At 37.1% G+C, this 21,927-nt stretch overlaps 2 protein-coding genes across 3 annotated transcripts in view; one reads left to right on the top strand and one right to left on the bottom strand.

Moving 5' to 3' along the window:
- On the top strand, positions 1–2,887 carry holn1 (CD2 antigen cytoplasmic tail-binding protein 2 homolog holn1). Of its 2 annotated transcripts, XM_018462384.1 has the most exons (7): positions 3–304; positions 847–1,031; positions 1,170–1,333; positions 1,517–1,694; positions 1,761–1,948; positions 2,341–2,446; positions 2,559–2,887. In XM_018462384.1, the coding sequence occupies exons 2-7, from the start codon at positions 890–892 to the stop codon at positions 2,792–2,794; spliced, it is 1,014 nt and encodes a 337-aa protein (XP_018317886.1). In that variant the 5' UTR covers positions 3–304; positions 847–889; the 3' UTR covers positions 2,795–2,887. The 2 variants fall into 2 exon arrangements, with proteins under 2 accessions (XP_018317885.1, XP_018317886.1); XM_018462383.1 differs by having other exon boundaries at positions 1–304; positions 1,517–1,948.
- Positions 2,888–11,569: 8,682 nt separating this feature from the next.
- LOC108731881 (leucine-rich repeat-containing protein 15) overlaps positions 11,570–21,927 on the bottom strand; it is a 21,163-nt gene continuing 10,805 nt past the window's right edge. The window contains exon 2 of the mRNA XM_018462431.1: positions 11,570–15,040. Within this exon, the coding sequence (XP_018317933.1) occupies positions 13,068–15,005 (1,938 nt within the window). The 5' untranslated portion in view covers positions 15,006–15,040 and the 3' untranslated portion in view covers positions 11,570–13,067. The remainder of the gene's footprint in view (positions 15,041–21,927) is intronic.

Below are 21,927 nucleotides of genomic sequence, written 5' to 3'. Positions count from 1 at the left end.
GATAGATATAGAGATAGAGATAGGAGATAGAACAGGAGAGAGTGAGTAAAATGGAAAGTCCATCCGATTGTTATACCGAGTAATGCTGTTTTGAAGATTTTACTCCTACGATCCTCACAATAAATGTCAAAACGCGGATCATAATTGTAAATAAAAAAACGTTCTTTGTGGAGCAAAATTCTTGTAACGGGCGTTTGGAAATTACGTCGCAATATAACCTAAATATAAACTAACCTCTTGACATCAAGACACCTTAAAACACGAAGGAATCTTCTACAGCACGAAACGTTTACTTCTGAAAAATGTATGTAAGATTCAATCATTGTAAGAGTATTTTAAATATATCTTTAGTTGTATATAAATATATATATATACCCCTTAGAATACTTAACAATTATTATATAGTGCACTTATTATGTAGTATCCTAAAAAAATCACAATACATGATGAAATCATATAATTAAAATATGTAAATTATGTAATGGACTGTTTCAAATCAATACGTGATTTTTTTACAATCACGCAATTCGAAAAATTACATGGTAAGAAATAATTTCATCCATCATGTGATTGTATAGTTATCGAATTTTAAAGAGTTTAATGATAGAAATAGAAAAAAAAAGAACATATCATTATGTGACTTTTCAAATTATGTAATTTAAAAAAATTATGTATTGATTTGGAACAATCCGTTACGTGATTTACATGTTTTAATTACGTGATTTCATCATGCAACTATATAACGTGATTTTCTTTAGTAGGATATACTTAATATTATATCTTAGAATATGTGATAATTGTTTAATTTATGTTGCAATCCTCGAATAACATAAATTTTTAATGTAGAAGTTTATCCTTGATAAAAAAAAGTCAGTAGCATAAAGAAATCATGTCGAAACGTAAGTTTAATGATATGGAAGACGTCTCTATGGAAAATAAGCAACCACTTAAGAATTCACTGGACTCTGATGAAGATGATGACGAAGTAAATGAAGATACCTATAACATTATGAATGAAGATGAATTTGAAGGTATCACGAATTGGATATGTAATGTTATATAGATAAATCAATGTTACATTTATCATTATTATTTTTATTGTTGTCAATTCTTATTTTATACAAGTTGATATATAACTATGAAATAGCTTAATTACACCTATCTAACAGGTACAGAAGATGGACCCTCGGCACCAGAAACAAATGTAGGATTTACAGCATTTAATATGAAAGAGGAGTTGGAGGAAGGTCATTTTGATAAAGATGGCCATTACCTTTGGAAGAAAGAGAAGCAAATAACAGATAACTGGCTGGACAATATTGATTGGGTCCAGGTAAACAAATATAACATAAAATCTGCTTTTGAGAATTAATATATCAAAATTTTCCTTTTTACAAATTGTGTATTATTCCAAGAATTATATTATACTCTGAAATTTCAAAGCAGTATTTATCATTTCTTAATAATCGAATGAATTTTGAGTGTTTGATAGATATTACATACATTTTTTTCACAGGTTAAACCTGGTTCCACTAATATACAAAAGAGTACCAAGTCCAGCAAAAGTTATGGATTGGGAGATAGCGATAGTGACGATGAGGGAGATATTATGTTTGATCCTATTCCATTGTATAAACAAATTTTAGAATATCTTAAACCTGGTGAAACTGTTTCAAAGACATTATGCAGACTTGGTAAACGCAATAGAGCAAAGTTGTTCAAATTATTGCAAATAAATAATGCTAATTATCCCAATCCAGGTAAAGGAAAAAAGAAATTGACTACAGCTGAAAGGTGGAAAAAGAAAAAGGAATCCAAAACAAGTAAAGAAGAGGAAGATCCAAATTCTGTTAACATAACGAAGTTAACAGAGCTGGCAAATGAATTATTAACACGCTCTGGTAATATGGACATATATCAAGAAAGTTATGAACAAATAAAAAAGAAGGTAAAAACTCAACATTTATATATTAGGTTTTTTCCCCTATAAACGTCTCTTGAAAGACTTTTGAAAACGACACGAACTTTCCGCGGTACCTAATATAATACATATTATTATCTTAACCCTTAGTACACACAATGATATTCCTTTACTACATATGGTGGGTCATTTATGTCACCAGTTAATTTTCTTTCATCACTCATAAATATATAAATTAAGTGATTCTTATATATCCTTTAACATATCTTTAGAACATATTTATAAAGTTATATATTTAAAAAAAAAAGCTATTATTTAGCTATAAGTACTTCTAGTATTTCAAAGAAAAGAAACGCGCAGAGCACGAATGACTCAATTGTATGTATTAAGGTTTAATTATAAGAAATTATATTTTATAGATTGAACAAGCAGATAAACATGCACACCCTTCGAAACAAGAAGCAGAGCTAGATATGTATGCTGATGATTTTGATGAAAAGGAGAAGGCAAAACTAGATGATAATGGTGGGTAATATAATTATTAATGACAAAAATTTTTATAATACATTGTTACTTTTTTTGTATAGAAATTTTTTTATGTATCGTATCCATACATAATATACATTGTATCATACAGGAGAGACAGCGGAAACAAGCAATACAGAAGAAAATACGCTTCTAGAAGAAGACGTAACGTGGGATTTGAAATGGTCACAAGATGAAAATGCAGAGATACATGGGCCTCATACTAGTCAGCAAATGCATGCGTGGGCACAAGAGGGTTATTTCAAAAAGGGTGCCTGGGTCAGAAGAACCGGACAGCAAAATCAATTTTATAATGCTGCTAGAGTAGATTTCGAACTTTATCTGTGACATTTTTGTCTAATACAAAAATGTGAATAAATAAATATAAAAATTGTCTGAATATTTGTCAAACCACGCGAAACTTCTATGAAAGTTTTTTTGTACTATACATTAACATATGTAAAATTTTTACACGAAAAAATAATACGATTATTATAAAAAGTTTATATAAAATCTATGAAAAATCTATATAAAAAAAGGGATTACAATGTAAGAACACAATATATTGATAAGTGGCTCAAATTATACATTCAATAATTTTAATAAAATAATTTATTTTAATTTATAATACTTTTTAAAATTTTATTTTATATTTGCTTACAAGGAGAGACCCAAAACTCCGAAGAAAACAAATTATTCCAAAGTTAATAAATTTATATTTATAAGCAATTTTTAAATTGATAATTATAACATACAGATACACACAAATATCAATTTCCACTTTATAATAAATAATTTATGTTTATTTAGTAAATCGTAGCGATTGTGGCGTAGAATTATGTGGCTGCTGCTTGTGTCAAACCGGTTCAAATCCATCCAGAACACAAATCAGATTTTATTTGATCGTCACCTCAAAAGGCAAACCGCTGAGAGTACTTTACCATAACAACCTCTTCTAATAGGCCGTTCAGTGTTAAAAATTGTAGGTTCCATGTATCAGTGAATGTATGCAGAAAAACTCTTATACGTCTCGGACAAGAGACAACTTAAGAGAAAAAGGTTAATTAATAAGTGAATTAATATATATGAATAAGATGAGATATTAAAAAATTCTATATTTATATGCTCTAAAATTACAAATTGATTTATAAATAGGTAATAATTATTTCCCGTAATTTTAAGAAAGTCTAATTTCAAAACACACAACCTATCATGATAAGTATTATAATATTTACAGATAATAATTTAATTTCTTCGTAAAATGTAATGTCTAAAATGATATTTAATCAACTATTATTTTTTAAAATTATACATTACTATACAAACGTTTTCGTCGTAAGTTATTAAAAACCATCTGGTACTCAAACAAGATATAACTAAACTCATATACTTCAGAAACTTCTTGCGCATTCCTACGGGAGTGAGGCCGCTGAAATTTATGGTCCTCGGAGCAGGTATTTTTAAATAGGATTTTATATCCCTAAAATAAATCTATTTGTACCATACAGTATAGCCATACATCTTTATTTATCTAGTAGAGCGAAACTCTCTTTTCCGTGATTCTTATATTTATTTTGTACGTTCCAGATGGGAAACGCTTCCTTGGAGCAAAAAGTAAAGTGTCTTGCCAGAAATAAAAAGAATAGGATAAGACTGGAAAAACTTTCGTATTTATTTATTATGAAAATAAATAACTCACCCTTTTTTATCCATTATATAGGCACATCTAAAATGTAGATGCAATATATATAGTTGCTCAATTTTACATGGAGTTAAACGAAAGGAGGGAGTTACATGTATTTTGGCTAACACACAGATCACGAGGATTGTGCAAGAAAACTATAAACTATGAGAAGGAAAGAGGAGTATAAAATAGAAAGTAAAAAAGTATGACTAAATAATAGAAGACAAGCGATATTGCATCAGTATAATAATGAATTACAAATTGAAACTATAAGCTTTTCTTGCGTGTGTGTAGATAATTGGCACGTTTTTTTTTTACTGAATATAATTTTATTAAACGTTTTGAACATTTTTCTTAGCAATGTACGAAATTTTGTATACGTAATTACTTAAAATATTATTTTAAGTATTTTTTCGTGTTTTGACACAAAAATCGTTCAAACACGAATATCTGAGAGTACACGTGTGCATGCATATATTGTATACGTATAGATTTGTATATGTTGTACACACAGGGGAACTGTTCCCAATTTTGCGTCACTGCTCCACCGAGACTCTTTGATTAATCTCGTGTTGATTTTTTTCCGATGAAAATTACATTGGACACCATTCACATCCATAATTTTTCAACGTTTAATAATAAACAACTTGCTGTAACGTAGCTTTTAATTAAAGTTTTATTCAAGTAAAGTTCACTTGAAATTTACTGGAGCGCGAGATTTTAACACGTACTACGTGACTGCAGTTCAGTTCGAAGAGACTTTAATTTTTAATTGTTCGTGATATAATACAGAGAACGCTTCTCTACATGTTATAACGCTTCTCGATATTTTTATTAAAGAGAAATTGATTTTTAATTGATTTTAAATTTCGGTCAAAGAATCTCGCTGTGTGAAACGTACTTGGGAACACCCTGTGTACGCGCGTACATTTTCGTAAGTATAAATCCGTAGCTCATCTTGAAAGGTCAGAAGAATTTCAAGCGCGAAGTGTTAAACGTAGAAGTCTAAAGTGTCTATACTAGATTACAGTAAGAACTATGAATCGACACTTTTTCTTGGTAGCTACACGAGTCGATTTCTTTATCGGGAGAGTGGGTCTAAATATGACTACGTTACTAAAAAGTGCGGTGATACACATGCAATGTACAATGTACCGTCGCTTATTAAAACGCAATGTCTATCGTGCATCCAATAGGTTCATTAACAATTACATGCTTCTCTCGTAATTAAGATAGAAAATATTCATTAAACTAGACCGCTTATGTGGATAACACAAGTAGAGAAGCTCCAAATACGGTCGAGACTGGAAAATATTCGTCTTCTCCAAATTCACACTTAACGGTAAACGAGAATTCCTTGTTCAACACCTTTTCTCAAAAAAAAAAAAAAAAAAAAAAAAAAAAAGTTAAATCATGCTATTCGCTGTATTAGTAAATAACATTAAATAATTCAAACATAAACAGAATGACTTGCATAAAATCATTATTTCATTATTAGGAACCTTTCGATCAGCGATAGATTATTACAAACGAAATGACACATTCGCGTGCAATTAGAGTAATAAATTTATCATTATATGATGCTACAAATGGGATCTTTAAATTTTAAAAATCGTTTTTATACTATTGAAAAAAATACATGTATGAAAGTAATGTATGAAAATAAATTAAATTGTATATATATATAAAAATGAAACCATAGAATGAAAGGGTAATTTTAATATAAATATAATGTTAACAATAAATAACTATAAATATATCGTTTCATTTAACAGCAAAAGAAATCATTTTCCGCTTTTATTAAAATTATTAAGTATATATAATATTATCTCACACATTTACAAAAAAACAAAGCGCTTGCGTAAGACACGTTGAATTATTCCCAGCTCCAGAGATTTTTAACACATAAAATAAACTACAAAAGTAATCGTGATTTCTATTTTCTTTTTTTTTTCCAGTTTTTCATCTCTTCAATCGGCACATCGATCAACGTTCTGCCGAGAGCGCAAGTTACTCAGATTTGCTATGGAGATACGAGGGTGCACGAAGCAAAGTAGTGAAAAGGTACATTGCATTACATCCACGCGACAAGAAAACGGTACTTTGGTCTTCTTTTTTTTTCAAGCTTGAAAGGACGCAAGGCAACTGGAGAACACGGGGGGACGTTCGGACGAGGGTGGAGACAGGGTAAGAACGACACATACGAGCAATACGAATCACGTGCCGGTCTCATAACGCAGACGAGGTGTTACCCCGTGCGAACTATTTCCCGTCGGCTTATCTTTATTGCAGCGACTCATCTAATCGCCTTTATTCTTGGTCTCTCGAACGACCCGAGTTCCTCCGAGTTCGAGTCGCCGGGAATATTTCGGGAACGATGGTATTGCCGTTATGAAACCGGCGCCGTGGAACACACACGCATATCACGCACGCACGTATGGGAGAACAAGTAAAACGAGCACTCGCATATGGACGTTTACGCACGTGAGGGTACGTCGTGATTTATCGACGTTGGAACGGCGTTCGAACACTTTTTTACTTAGCAGGAAACTTTTCCGTAGGCTTACTTCTATATAAATCACGAAGGTGATAATAATAAGGTCGTTATAACATTGAATGCGTAGTCTGCACGGTGATTTATCGACCAGAATGTTGGAACCATCTTATTAATATCTTAACAAGCTGATACACCTGATACTGTTCTTTAATTTACATGGAAATAAACTCGAGAGAGATATTTCCTACGGAGCGAAGAAAAAAAAGTTGTTTTCGGCCGTTCTGACGCCAACTATACATCCGACGTGTTACACAGGCTGTATGTACATACAAAAATAGCCGCCGTGCAGCAGCGGCACGCCTCAAACGCATCGAAGTCTCCGAAGTGCGGTTTCGAGGGGAGAAAAGAGGGATACTCGCGGCTGAGAAGAGGAAGTGGAGGAAGCGAGGAAGGACGCTTGCCGAGGCCTTTATCCCTCTTAGGGTAGCCCTGGTCCCGCTAACCCCTCTCGGAATGAAGCGCCTCTCCGCCTCCCTCGTCTTTCTCTTGGTCGTTCTCGAGACGAGATGCACGTAGCATGACTAACTACCATGACTAACGAGTCGGGCCAAGTGCCACTGAGGAATCTTGGCTAACCGAGTGAAAGAGAGATAGATAGGTAGATAGATAGATAGAGAAAAAGAGAGAGAAAAAGGGAAAATACTTTCGGATCGAATATTTCATGCCTCACTCGAGGGGTGGTCTTCTCTGTCTCTCGTATCCTCGAGAATTCTTGAATTATCTCTATATGTCAGATGAATGAATAAATGAATAGATGCTGGATATGATTAAAGGCGCGAACAATATGCAAGAGCGATAGATGTTAAAAATAATGATTGTGAAGTCACGTGTTGTTACTCGAGCTGCGTGTTATACAGTATGCGCCAAAAAAAAATGCGACTCTCTTTTAATCACTATTATGTTTGCTGAGTGTAACACAATAACGCAGCGATTGTAATTAAAAGAAATCATATCGAATAAATATTTGGTAGGACAAAATATTTGTGTTATAATCAAATTTGCCCCCGTCCACTCACTTTATTTAACTAAACCGACAACTAAAGTGTTAGTTGTGAGAGTCGCATTTTTTTTTTGGCGCATACTGTAGACCAAAGGTTCATATATGATGTATATAAGTTCATTTATACATATAATTACTCGCGTCTTGGAGTTCTCAGATCTTACATTTCCGACGATTTTCATTACTGTACATGCTCGGAGAGCCTAGCCTCTCAGTTTATTCGGAGAAGTTGAGATTTTATCTGCGGTGATTACTTAGAGAGACCGTAGTTTATAATCGTGATGAAGTGAGTCTCAGGATTTCTGTACGAAACAAACGTAAATGGAAATACCGATGGAAAGCATCTTAGTCGTAGCTTGAGCGGCCTAGATGTATCGTAGATGCTCACGATTTACGCTTAATCGCGCGATTTGAATAGTAGAGAGAAAGCGAGCGAGAAAGAGAGAGAGAGAGAGAGAGAGAGAGAGAGAAATGCACAGAGATGAGATAGAGAAATCGTTGGAGATGAATGTTGGTAATCAAAGTTGTAAATTGGATCGGATTTAATTTCCTCCTCTATTTCTGTTCCTTAATGTTCAAGTAACAAAGAAACAAAGAGACGCGACTTATACGTTCAATTAGAATTTTAATCTTCTTGATTATCTCCGTTGAAAATTATTTTGAAAATTAATTTAATATTCGTATACTGCATAACACATTTTATTAATCATTGAATACGCGAATTATTTTTGTTGAAATGACATTCAAAGTAAATTGTGCATGTAAAAATAATAAAAAATCTAAGGATATAATTACGTTTATAAAAATACAACGAGAAGAAACGAAATTTACAGATTATATTTCAGTATGCTCGTTTTTGTGATGTTTGAAATCGATCATCTGCCTTAAAATTCCAATAAAGTCGAAGGTCCAGAATTTACTGACTTTTCCTCCTCTCTCTTTCTTTATCTGTCTTTCTCCTTTTCGTTTTCCCTGCTCCTCAGCAAGTATGTCGTAAAACTCTTCGCATAATCAAAGAAGTAGAGTCGGTCGCCGACTTTCAAGTTAAACTGCGACGATCGATTGCGCATTCCACGTCGAAACTTGAAGACTTAGCGAGCCAAGAAGACCCGTTTCGGCTACCGAAAGCAGGGAAGCTCATAATGTAGCTCGCTAGGTCAGTGGACCGCACACGGGAAGCACGTTAACAGGGAATTTTCATTCAAGCTTCTCTCTCTCCCTCTAGGCTTCTCACTTTGGGGTGGAATGAATTTTTCAGAACGCCAAGCGCATCTCAGGATGAAGGAAGGCTTGCGAGAGAATTCTGCACACGAGAACATGAGTCCTGAATGTTTCGTTCTAATCGTATTAAAGCTAAACGCTTTTACGACCCTTGTAAATATAGTTTCGCCGGTTTCCTTCTTCCTCTCTTCTTTTTCCCTTTTTCCGCGCAGCTGAATAAGGTAAATGTCCTAGTAGCCGGACGTTTAAGCGTTAGGTTTTCATAAATAATACAATTTATAATATCAAAAAGGTTTTTAATATAAATATTTGTATTCATTTGAAAACTCAAGACTCCCTTAAGCAAGGAAAAATTATTTGAACCCACTTATAACAATTATTAATTAAAATGTTTAAATAAATAATATAGAATGCGTCAATGTACCCGAGTGGCCAGACAAGCCGGTCGGACACTGAGACGTAATTGTCCCAATGTCCGACTACAATTGGAAAATTAATATGCTGACGGAAAATAATAATATATATAGATGTTTAATGACAAAAGATAACTAATTCAAATTGATCTTTAAGGTAAAAAAAAGCATTTGAGATTAATATTAATATAAATAAATAAAGTTTTGTGTAACTGTCCGGACATAGGTACTGTCCGATCCCAGTGACTGGACATGTACCTATGTCCATTTACATAACACTTTATTTATTCAAGTTAATATTAGTCTCAAATACGCTTTTTAAAATATTATAATTTAATTGTAATCTTTAAATGCAATTAAATTATAATAATACTGTAATAAAAAAAGCATTTGAGATTAATAATAATAAATTTTGTGTAAGTGTCCGGACATAGATGCATGGGACGTTTACCTTAACATCATTTTTTTTAAACGATCATCTGGCAGCCGTTCGGCGCGAATGAACGTTGATGCGAATCGACGGGGATTGCAGAATATCTGGGGAAAATGTGAACATTCTGAACGGGAAGAGAACGGTGGTTTCCATACATTTTTTATGATACTATCCGCATATCGAGCGACGGCCTGGGAACGAGAGAATCTCTCTATGTGGTCTCGTTAGAATTACACCGTGTAGTTGTGTATCTCAAAGAAATTAACTTTCCACGATCCACGAAGGAGAATAACTTACATTTTGCACAAACTACGACATATTTCTTCAATATTTGCTATTAGTAATCTCTTTCGAAATTTATGGCACCCAATTTTGATAGCTACGAAATTAACTCCGCTCTATTTCCTTATTGATGTTCGCCGTCGACGGATCAATACACATATAATACATATAACGAAGCTCCTTCATCGTGATAATAACGATCTACTCATTTATTATTGAAAAATTAATCATACGGAAGAATATATAGAGAATAGAGTATGATGTATGAGATTAGGAAAATATTATCTTGGTACACTTTCCTGACGCTTCAATTTTTAAATTTATCGTCTTCTATTCACTTCGAGATTCACCAAACAAACGTTGACGATTTAAAGAAAGCATCTTTAATCTCTTTCTCTCTCTCTCTCTTTCTTTCTTTTCCTCTCTATCTTTCTCTCCCTTTAAATTCTGTCATTGTGAAAGTTCAAGCTCCCCCGACCCGTAGTAGGAAAATGCGATTTAGTAACGAGACTTAATCTCTGGTTGCTGCAAACTACTACTACTACTGCTGCTACTACTACTACTACTACTACCACTCGAAGTTGCCTTACAAGCGGATCCAATTAGGAAGTTTTGCATATTCCGTTAGGTTTCGTGAACGCGGTGCGTTTGAAGGCGTGCGCAAATATTAAAAAAGTAAAAAAGAAAGAAATACACATACAAATAGGTTCTCAGGATCGTAATCGCAGATTCGCGTAACGATTTCCTTTGTCGTTTACGTCGAGAAACTTACGCACAGATAAGTGCATACGTATCTTTATCGGTGTGTAAAAGAATCGCTATAGCGAGTCGCGAGTACGAGCCTGTTCGATGATTCCTATAACGGAAACGTACGCACTTTATTCGTACTGCATTGAGTATATTTTCGTATTCAAAACGTAACATCTTTCTTTTCCAAACTTAACATCATAAATTAATAAATAAATATATATATTTATATTTATATATTTATATTTTTCGTATGTATTTGCTTATGCTTCGTATAAATGTGTCCTTTGTAATTTTCCCTAAATATATTCGGTGTGTAATGTGCTTACAGAGTAAAAGGTCGTAACTATTATTGCTTCAATTTACAATACTTCGTACGAATGAGGGATCCCTCCCTCTGTCAGTCGCAAAAGAGGGAAAGAAATCGAATTCGCGACTTATAACGTAATTTGCTCCCTTAAACGTGTTTCGTGTGGAGGAACGTGTTAACGTAACTTTTCAGCAAACGACTTATCGTTCTTTTATTAATAGCGCTTTCGATTGCAGCTCAAATTTGTTAACTTCGAGCGCCCGAGTATCCGAATCTCGCTCGTTCAATTTGAATACGAGAATAAAAGATCAGATATCTAGTAAATGGACTTTCAATTACAAATATTGAAGTCAGCTTTTACAGCCAGCGCTACATGTTAAAAAGTTTAATAATTTATATTCACCGTTCAGTTATTATTCAAATAATCAATAACTTCTAAAAATTAGTGTACATATAAGTATAAAGATAATTGAGTAAAGATACTTGGATCCGGATACTCAAATATTTACGAATACGTGCGAAACCGAGTCCGAGCTTAAACGAATGTTTCGGATACTTTATTATCCGAGGTGGGGACGGGAGAGGAGGGGAGGGAGATAATAAGAGCTGTATTAATCAATTTTTACGGTTGTGACGTAGCTGACAATAGTTTAATTATAAACCCCCGAGTCTGGAACGGAGAGTATTAATTTCTAGATAGCTAATAATCTCTAAGAGAACCTTTAATCGACTAACGCTCGACGCAGCTTTGATTTGATTTGTCACTACTTGTTCAAACAGATTCGACAAAACGAATGCTCGTCGGGCAGAATCGGGCCACTGCATTCGCACTGAGCTAGCGGATTTCAAACTTGCAATTCTCGCAAAATAAATACGGGTTCCTCTTGTGTTCTCTTTTCCTCTCATGACCCGGCCAGTACAACGCACTCTTGTGCTCCCACACAATTTACATTCCGAGTCAGATTGTGTTCCCTCAGTGAGAATGCATCCTGGCTTTCTCTTTCTCTTTCTCTCGCTCTTTCTCTCTCTCACTCACTCTCTCTCTCTCTCTCTCTCTCTCTCTCTCTCTCTCTCACACTCTCTTTCTCTCTAGCAGCGACGCAACTATCTCGGAAGACATTTCATTTTCATTCGTCCACGGTTGCTTCTGTTTGTCCTGGGGGGATAATTTCAGCGTGTTGCACGTCGTAATCCCGCCGGTTTCTTACGAGCCAAAAGCACCATCACCGCCCGTTCTCGTTCGAGCAACAGAATTTTGGATAAATCGCTTTTCACGACGACGACGGCGACGACGACGACACAACGACGACGACGACGGCGGTATCGATCATTCTTCCAACACCAAGTGGAAAGTAATGTCCACCCACAATCTCGACGCCACTCTTGCGTCTTACCGCGGTACAAACTGTCTGGAACACAGGATGTCGTTCTTTTTATTTTCTTTTTTTTCTCTTCTCTCTCTCGTGCCCATCCGTGCGAACGAACATTACCGTTGCTCAAACGTTTAGCCGTGCTGAAATGCACCTGCAGTTCGTTGGTTCTCATATGCAGTGAGACGTAAGGTGACCGATAACGAGAGTTAACACAGATAGGGCCGATGCAATCGTTTCCAAACAATATCGTACGTCGCATAAACTTAACGGTTGAATGGCGATACGAAGTGTGATGTAAATTTTTCGTATTTCGTGCCATTCTCGCGGCTACTTCAAGTCCCAGCGCACACCCTGGTCCTCTCGACGCATACACGGTGCAACGCCTCCGGCCTCGAGTATCAAGAGTCTTGATACTCTTGATTCAAGACGCCGCGTCGAGGCAATAATCTCGAGACAGTTTCGGATAGTTAAAGGCCCGTGATACGGAGTCGACGGCGTATCTGGTTCCGCCTAACGACTAGACTATCCCCAGATTCGTTGATTACCGCCGTAGCTGGACCCACCAGCTTACGTATTACGACCTCCGACCGCCCAACTCCCCTCATACAAAGACGACATGCGGTTTCTCGGATAGCGGTGGTGGTGGCGATGGCGGTGGCGATGGCGGTGCCGTTGGCCCGTAATCGTAATCGTACTCGTAATCGTAACTGTAGTCCAACCGTCGTAGAGCGTTCGATCTGGCGACGGGAGGACTACGTGCACGATAAAGCGATAGCACTTCTGGAGGCTCATCCCGCAGATCTGTCACGTCCGCTACTGCGTACACCCCTTCCTCCACTGGAGGTTGCTTGCCCTGCAACGTAGGCTCGACGGCATCGCGACGTCCAGGACGCGCATACCGCGGTGTCTCGTAGATGTTCGTTTCCCGCGATTGCGGACTGTAATCCGTCGTCGTCGCCGCCATCGCAGCCGCCACTTTGCCGCGCGGCGAATCGTATGAAATATCCTCGTTGTTTCTGGCCAACAATCGGCGGCTATACGACTCGGCGCTTTTGTCCAGTCCGTTATCACTCCTACCGACGTAGACCAGAAACTCGGGACGATTCGGCGCCGCATACGCCAGTGACTGCCTCTTCCTCTTCGCGCGAGTTAGTCGCGCGATCAGGGTAAGCACGGCCGCGGCTGCCAAAAAACAACCAGCGGCCGACAGCGATAGATACAGGGGGCTTAGGCGGCACCGCAGGGAGCCCTCAGAGAGTGCGATCAACGTTCTGCCGGTGAATTCCTCGTCGCTGCAGACGATGTCGTGGGTGTCCAGCTCGAGCCGTGTCTCGTTCCGACGCTCCTCGGCGCGAATCACGTTCCACAGCCAATGCACTGAGCAGTTGCACACCAAAGGATTGCCGCCAACTCGTAGATGTGATAGCCCATCGACAGGAAACTGCGTCGGCTGCAGGGTCGCCAAACTGCATCGACGTAATGAGACCCACTTGAGGTATCGAGCTCCATAAAGAACTCGTGCCGGCAACTCCTTCAATTCCCGATTGCCGTCCATCGAGATGCGCTCGAGGTTCACGTTATCGGCGAAGGCCCGCGCGTTCACATTTGCGATCATGCAGTCATTCAGTTCCAAGATCCTCAGCTCGAACAAATTGCGAAAAGCTACGGCCTCCAAGTATCCGAGAGGATTCGTACTTAAAACGAGACCTGTGAGAACATTCAATCTGGCCAGAGCGGCCGTAGGCACGGAAGTCAGATTGTTCCCGGATAAGTTCAGATATCGGAGATCCGGCAGACGATCAAATGCAACGTCGGCGATGAACCTGATAACGTTGTTCGACAGATTTAAGGAGATTAACGATGGTAACGATGGCAATGAATCTCGGTCGAGCTCCAATATCAAGTTATCCGACAAATCTACACGCTCGAGACTTGGCGCCAGAGCCAGATTGTTCGTCGGCACTTCTAGTAGCGAGTTCTTATTCAGAATCAGAGTCCGTATCTTATGCAGGTTCTTTAACAACTCGTCGGATAGACTCGTGATCGAGTTGTCACTTAGATCCAACACTTCCAGCTCGCTGGTGAACTTGAACGCCTGCTCGGATATCTCCGAGATATTGTTGCTGGCCATGTTCAATTCTTTCAAAGACGTCAGTCCGTCTAGAGCGTTCCTCGCCAAAGTGTGGATCATGTTGCTACTGATGTTAAGCGTGATCAGATTCTGCTGCATGCCGAAATTCGTCAGGCCCAACGTGTGAAGGAGATTCGAGCTCAGGTCGAGGCTTTCTAGATTTCCGTAGAAACCGAAAGTGAGATGCACGTTGGTCACGCGATTGTTCGACAGGTCCAAGTGGCGGATCTCCGGGTTCAACTGAATCGGCACGACCTCGAGACCAGCGTAGGCACACGAGACCCGTAAGCTCTCGTCGTCGCATCGACATCGTGCCGGGCAGAGACCACTAGCCACGACTGTCATCACGGCGGCCATCGCTATCGCGATCGGCAGCGTCGATGGCGACGACGACCCTCGTGATGCCATTCCATATGAACTTCTTCTCTCGGACTGGAACTGCCCTGCGACAAAAACGAATTACGAGATTATTAGAATATCGTCGACGAATAGATACGAGTATTAGAAAATATTCAAGCAGAATGTGACAACCATAAATGAGCTGAGAGAGTATTGCTAAAAAATAAGAAAAACACTACAGACAAATTATTAAAATAATAAAATTAATCCTTCGCAACAGGTGTAGAACCAATTGTAAGTAATGCAATGAAAACTTGTAACAATTGGAAGAACTTTGTTCAAATTGACCTTGACCTTTGACATTTTTATGATCAACTGATTTGACTTATATTTTGCCTCAGTGAACCTAAGATTCTTGGATATATCTATTGCCGAAAACAAAATTCGAAAAAGTTAAACCATTTCTGAGAAATCTAACAGACTAACAATCGGATGAATGGACAGACCAATACTATAAAATTATAAAGAATTCGGCTATGCTGTATTACTTAATAATTGATACAGAATGGCACACAAAATCTCACAAAATGCCATTTGCTTTATATGTAACACATTTATCTTCAACAGAATTGGTACAGAACTGGTATAAAATTAATTACCGAAGCCTGAAAAAAATTAGATAATTATATAGTATGACATTTCGTATGTCACCCTGTGTAACATATAAGATTTTAATATTCCTCTATAATGCTTGAAGATTTTTTTAAAAATAATTCAATAGTTTTTATCACCTGCATCTTAAAAAATCAGAGAAAATATGATTATGGAAATGAAATATTATTCGTTACAATAAAAATTTATCTGAATATCATGATATTTATTATACACCAATATTTATTATAGACTTACACCCAAACTTACACCTCAAAGCGAAATAGAAATTACTGCACCATCCTCGCTCTGTTCCAATTATCTCTTTAATGATAGACAGTTTAATGATATTAATTGCGTGTTAATTTCGCATTTCGAAATACTCTATCAAAATTCCACTTCTTTAACCGAACTGACATAGCACTATCATTACAATCAATGAGATCGCTATAATGTGAAATAATTTAATTGTGCGAGAATTTAAAGGGGCATAAATCAAATCAAAATACGTTGAAACATGAGCACACACGGTTTCAGCCGTATTCCGGGCAATTAGAAAACATTTATTACATCCTATCGTGTTTGTTCGCGCAAACGCGGAAACATTCTTCGCGCTTTACACACTACATACCGCGGTGTGATTATACGAACGATATATCCCTTGTATCATGAAGCTGCGGTAAATGTTTCGAATAAAACCCACCGTTAGCTGAAAGACCTTTGTGAACGCCGGGTAAACTCGGCGAAAGCGTAACTACCTTTTACGTTCGCCGGTTTGCCGCACAAGCTCGATGCAAGTTTATTTACGGACACCTGCACGCTCATTCGCGTTCAGATTTCGCGCTGCCTGCATCACCGACTCCTCCCGGGACATGTCCGACACGATGCAGTTTGTACGTCAACTTCTTTTATTTTTTTCCATGTCACGCGGAGGGTAAATAACGCCACCCACTCGTGACAAAAAGAGGAAAATAATACAACTCGCTGCGAAAGAGGAGTGAATATTAAATTTGCGCCCATACATCTCGACTAAATTTACTGCACTCGGCTAATTAAATCGACAACGAATCTCACCAAGCGCGCGCCGTTTTTACCTGACTACTTTTCACCTGGCGTTTTTGACACGATCGTCACCTGTCGCCAGAGCAATCAGGTTGAATAGTGCAAATTATCGCAAACTGTCTAAAACGTGTTCGCATGTAAAAGATGAAAAGGTGAAATTCAGGTGTTTCACATGATATTAATCATAAAAAATTAAATTTGAGTTAAAATAATGTCATTCGACGTAACTACACGATCGATAAAAACCATTCACTTAAAAAACATCGCGAAATATCGCCAATCCCAACGTTACGTTTTGTTTTTTTTTTAGTTTTTAAGTTATATTAATTGCATAATTTTATTATGTAAATTTATTGTATATTTTTTAAATATATTAACAATACTTTTTCTGTTTCTTCGTATTACTTTAAATTAATGTATATATACTTTTCTCGTATTATCCTCAGATGAAGAAACAAGTAGAACTATCTTTCAAAGAAAGTTGGAAGTAACAAGAAAACGATACGTTTGCCAACGGCGCGTTTATTTCTTAGGGCATCCTTCCTTAGTAAATTTATCCGCAAAACAAGCAATTCGACGAGTTCGTATTTCACGTGAAAGCACAGCGTGCTTGGTTTATTGCGATAGAATTAAGATCTAAAATTTACTAGGTGACAAGATAAACAATGCCGAGGCCATTAATATTTCGTTAGAACTCTTACAAAGGTACAATGTTGTAATTTTCATTTCAAGCATTAGTGAATTTATAATCTCAAATAATCTAAAATATATATCTCATAAATACATATTTTTTTCTATCTGACATATATCTTATATATCAGACAGAAATAAATGTTAAATTGGTCTTTCACGTTTTTCACAAATGTGATTGATAACGTGCGATTAACTGAAGTAATCTTTAGATGAATCAATGATTTTCGCGAGAAAAATGCCCTTTATTTACAAATGGTCTATTTTTTGTCAAATGGATATTTTCTAAAACAAAAAACAAAGTGCTTTCGCAATTGGTTCTGAAATTCCTGTTTAACGCGCATAACTTGACCGTCGATTGAAAATCGATACTAGATTAGCCTATCAAATTAACCACGAGTGCTTCATATAATGTATGTAGCCCCGTAATCGGACGCAAAAGTACCTTGTACGTGGAAAACACGGTTCGCTGAGAGGTACCCCGGAAACGTTACACATGGCCGCGAACTAACAACAATTTGCGATCGTTAACCCATGCCAGAGAGCGCACGAATCGACGGGGTACGCGTGCACCGAGGGCGGGATATTACGCATTGCGCCAACGATAATTTTGATCCCCGCATCGCGAGATTTCTGCCAAGTCCTCTCCTCTCCCCCGCTGTCCAGAAATTTCCCCAATATCCTCGTTTCAGTAAGTGCTTGCCGCGCCCTCCGGTAATTTTTCACGTCTCTTTTTCCGCGCACCGTCGGGGAATAACAAATGGCGCTGATCTCACTGTCATGTATAATGCACAGATTTACAGCATCCCGCTATCTGGCACAACTATACCACGTCCAAAGCCGCCTACCATCTCCCCACGCCTCCCCCCGAGGCCACCCATCCCGTCGCGTCCGCAAAAAAATGCAACGGACGTTAACATCCGCGGCAAGTAATATCCCGTATGGCGGAGCACGTCATTTTCTCCGGGAAATCGGGCGCCCCTTTTTTTTCTACCTCGCAACGGACGCGCCAGAATAGGGGCGTTTTTCGGCTCCGGGAATATCGCCGGAGGAAGAAAGTTGTGAAGAGGGTAAAACGAGATCGACACGAAAAGAAGGAAAGAAAGATGAAGAGGAGGAGGAGGAAGGAGAAGGGACTTGATTGCGCGGGGATATTCGAGAATATCATGCCTCGTGGTAAAACTGACATCGCCCTGATAAACAACGCTTGTCTACGACCACTAGGATGATAAGTTATTTCGTTCTATCTAGCAACTCGTTAAGGATTTACATTTACGAGACTAACTATAATCTAGTTCTGTGCATCGTAAGTTTCGTGTAAGCCCCAACTCAACGGACGATTAAGTACCCTCGAAGCTAGCCTTTAACAGCGTGCTGCAACGATGAAATATTTAGTGCAATATCAAAGATCGGTAATTGTTTCTAAAGCTACAGCGGATACCTATCGAGGTAATCTTGTTGCGAGAAGTAAGATTGTGTTATTAAGAGCAATTCATTCCGGCGCAGCGATGAGCAGTGTGTATTTAGAAGTTAGAAGAATAACTACATCGGCAAAGAAAAGAGATCAACTCTGTTCACGATTATATATACATATACAGTGAGTGGAAAAAGTATTCGTACAGAGAAAATATTTTTTTAAAAAAGTTTATTTTTAAAAAGTAAATATTATTCAGCGAGAGAAATGAGTCATCGAATTGATGTCGAATCGATATCAATACGATGATTTCAACATCAATTTGACGTCGATTCGACGTTTAATTGACGATCATAATTCTTGTTAGGTAATTAACAATTTATTCGTAAAAAATAAAATAGACTGTATGTTTCTTAAAATTATATATACCAAAAAGATGTGTATAATTAATTACAGAAAATGTATCGTCTGAAAAATAAGCGAAAATTAAAAGTTGTATTGTTTGGATGCTCAAAAAGTAGGTATTCGTACAATCGAGAAATTTAGCTTCTAAAATCAAGAATACATGCGAAGCTCGTTTGTTTATGTTAGAACAGAATGTATTCATTGTATAAAATTGCTAATTAATGTTTATTTTCTACAAATAAAACTTTTTTTATAAAAAATTTCCTTGTACGAATACTTTTTGCTCTCACTGTATATAATATAATATTATTCGAGAATCTTATTTTATAATCTATGCGCGGATCAATGTACGATCTGTGTTAAAGATTATAAATATTATAATTAGATATGTACGCTTCTTTACTTCAAAGGTGACAACTAAAAAAAAATGTGATTTTCGATTTATTACCGCACTGAAAAAAAAGTTGTTAAATACTTGACTAAATGCATTTAGTTCAAGTATTTATATGTATATTTAGTTAAATATACGTGAGTCATGTCAATAAAATCTTGTAATTTAAAACATGTTATTTGTTTGAATGAACAAATATTTGCTTGACCGCTGCATTTAGTTGAATCAGCAACTTTTTTCCTGAACATATATCAGTATTAAGTAAACATTACTCCATCAATCATTAAAAGTGTGAACTAACTTAAATTAAAAAATAAAAATATAATCGTAAGTATATGAACTGATTTAATTTCATTAAAAAATCGTCAAAATTGTTATAATTCAAAAGATAAAAAAGATTTAAAAAATTTTTGAAATCGTCATTACTCAAAAAGGGTGATTTTTTAAACAGTTGTGGAACAAATAACAAAAATAACATTCAATGATGTTAAGAATATATTCTTTTCGCCAAAATTATTTGATTCGTCAATAATTTTCTGTGAAATTGAAACATAGTTTTTCCCCTTTACTATAAAACTTAATTTTTTTAGTTATGTTTGAAGTAAAGAAACGTTATTATAATACGTAATTTATATTTATGATTAATATATAAAATCTTATTTATTATATCACAATGTTTTTCATATTACATAAGTATTTTAGACTCATCATCATTTATGTAGTTTTCCCGAGATTCAATGAATAAATTTAATTATCTTGTGTTATTGAAGCCTCTCATCATGTATCGGTTTATTTAGATATAGTTCTGCACGCGTATCATTACCATCGATATCTTATTACACTGCAATTTACGCGCTACGTGATATTTTCACAAAAAGAATTCATAAATAACATTCGCACACATAATTTGCACGACGTGTTTGTAATGAGCTCGCGCGGCACAATTGCGATGCGAGAGGAATTAAAAGACTTCACGGTACAATATATACGCGATGTTTCTCGTCCCAATATAAATTGTGAAACGAGCAATTCTGGCTGAAAAATTAATATAGTCCGTAACACAGTTTAATTTTCGGTCGCGTGGGATGAGAAGCGTCGGCATTCTTATAGCCGACGCTTCACATCCCACGCCAAGTTAAAACCGTTCGTTTATCGGCCAAAGGAAACGTAAATAATAAATAAGACGATGGTTCTCCTTCGTCGCGACAGACGACGAAATTTGCCCGGACATGCATAATACATGTGGTAAATGGCATCGGGTAGTAGCTAGGCAGCCGCGGGGTGACTTCTTGTCTATAATAGAATCTGCGCTCGTTCGCCCGATTCTACGCGGCATAAAGCAAAGAAATCTCGGATAACGTATAACAGGCCAAGTCATTCAATTTGCGGAATCCCCTTCCGCTTCCTGCCCCTCATCCTAGAATCCGCGTTCTCGTTCTCCCGATCCAACTCAACTGAAGACGAGCCAAAGTCATACCAAACTTGGCTAACCACCGAATAAACGGCCGAGATGCAACCTCTCTAGTCGAGCGAGGAGCACGAACCACGCGCGAACTATAATTTTACGATTTACCTATCTATCCTATCATATCGCTATAATATGCTATATACCGCGAAGATAATGCAATTCCGTGATAATGCAATTGGTAAATCACATGCGTGATATGAAACTTTTCCCGCGTTGAATATTATTTTCAATCACTATTCTCCCTTTGGGGAATTAATTCTGAAAATTGTATGTGAAAGAGTTAATTAATTTTGTCATATATTTATTAAATTGTGCTGCGGCAAAATTAAGCTTGACAAGTTAAGCAAATTAAGTTGCACGTTTATCGTATATAAGAATCGTGGAGAAATTTTTAAAAACGGTAGTTAACATCTCTCTCTCTCTTTTTCTCTCTCTCTTCGTGCTTTCATACACTGTATCCATCCCAAATTAAAAGTGGTGACATTGCGAGGCTGCGTATAATTAATTTCATTGCTCTTGACTGGGCGACACTGCACACGTCCACTGCAACGAAGGCACCAGCAGCGGTAAGAATTACTCGTCGTTATAAATATTCGAGGACGGTAATTAAAACCGTGCCCCCGCGGGTACTACAGTAGCAGATCAAATGTTAATATCACCGACGCGCGTTCCACGCGCGAGGTATCCCGAAATTAAACCAAGCCACGCTCTAAACGAATTGCACGAATCGCTGCATTGAAATGCTAATTCAATTAGTTCTTCGGGGTTAAAAACTTGGCGGTACCACACGTGCGGGAGTGCGGGCCGCTGTGCCGAAACGGCTAATTGGATTAGCATATTAATGCGCGAAATCGGAAAATTCGTTAAGCCGAAAGTTTGCTCTAGCCCCGGCCGAGTCTCTTCTCGCCTT

This window comes from Mycetomoellerius zeteki, unplaced genomic scaffold, assembly GCF_001594055.1.
Source record: "Mycetomoellerius zeteki isolate Tzet28-1 unplaced genomic scaffold, Tzet1.0 scaffold140, whole genome shotgun sequence".
NCBI lineage: Eukaryota > Metazoa > Arthropoda > Insecta > Hymenoptera > Formicidae > Mycetomoellerius > Mycetomoellerius zeteki.
This window is presented reverse-complemented; position numbering and strand designations above follow the sequence as displayed.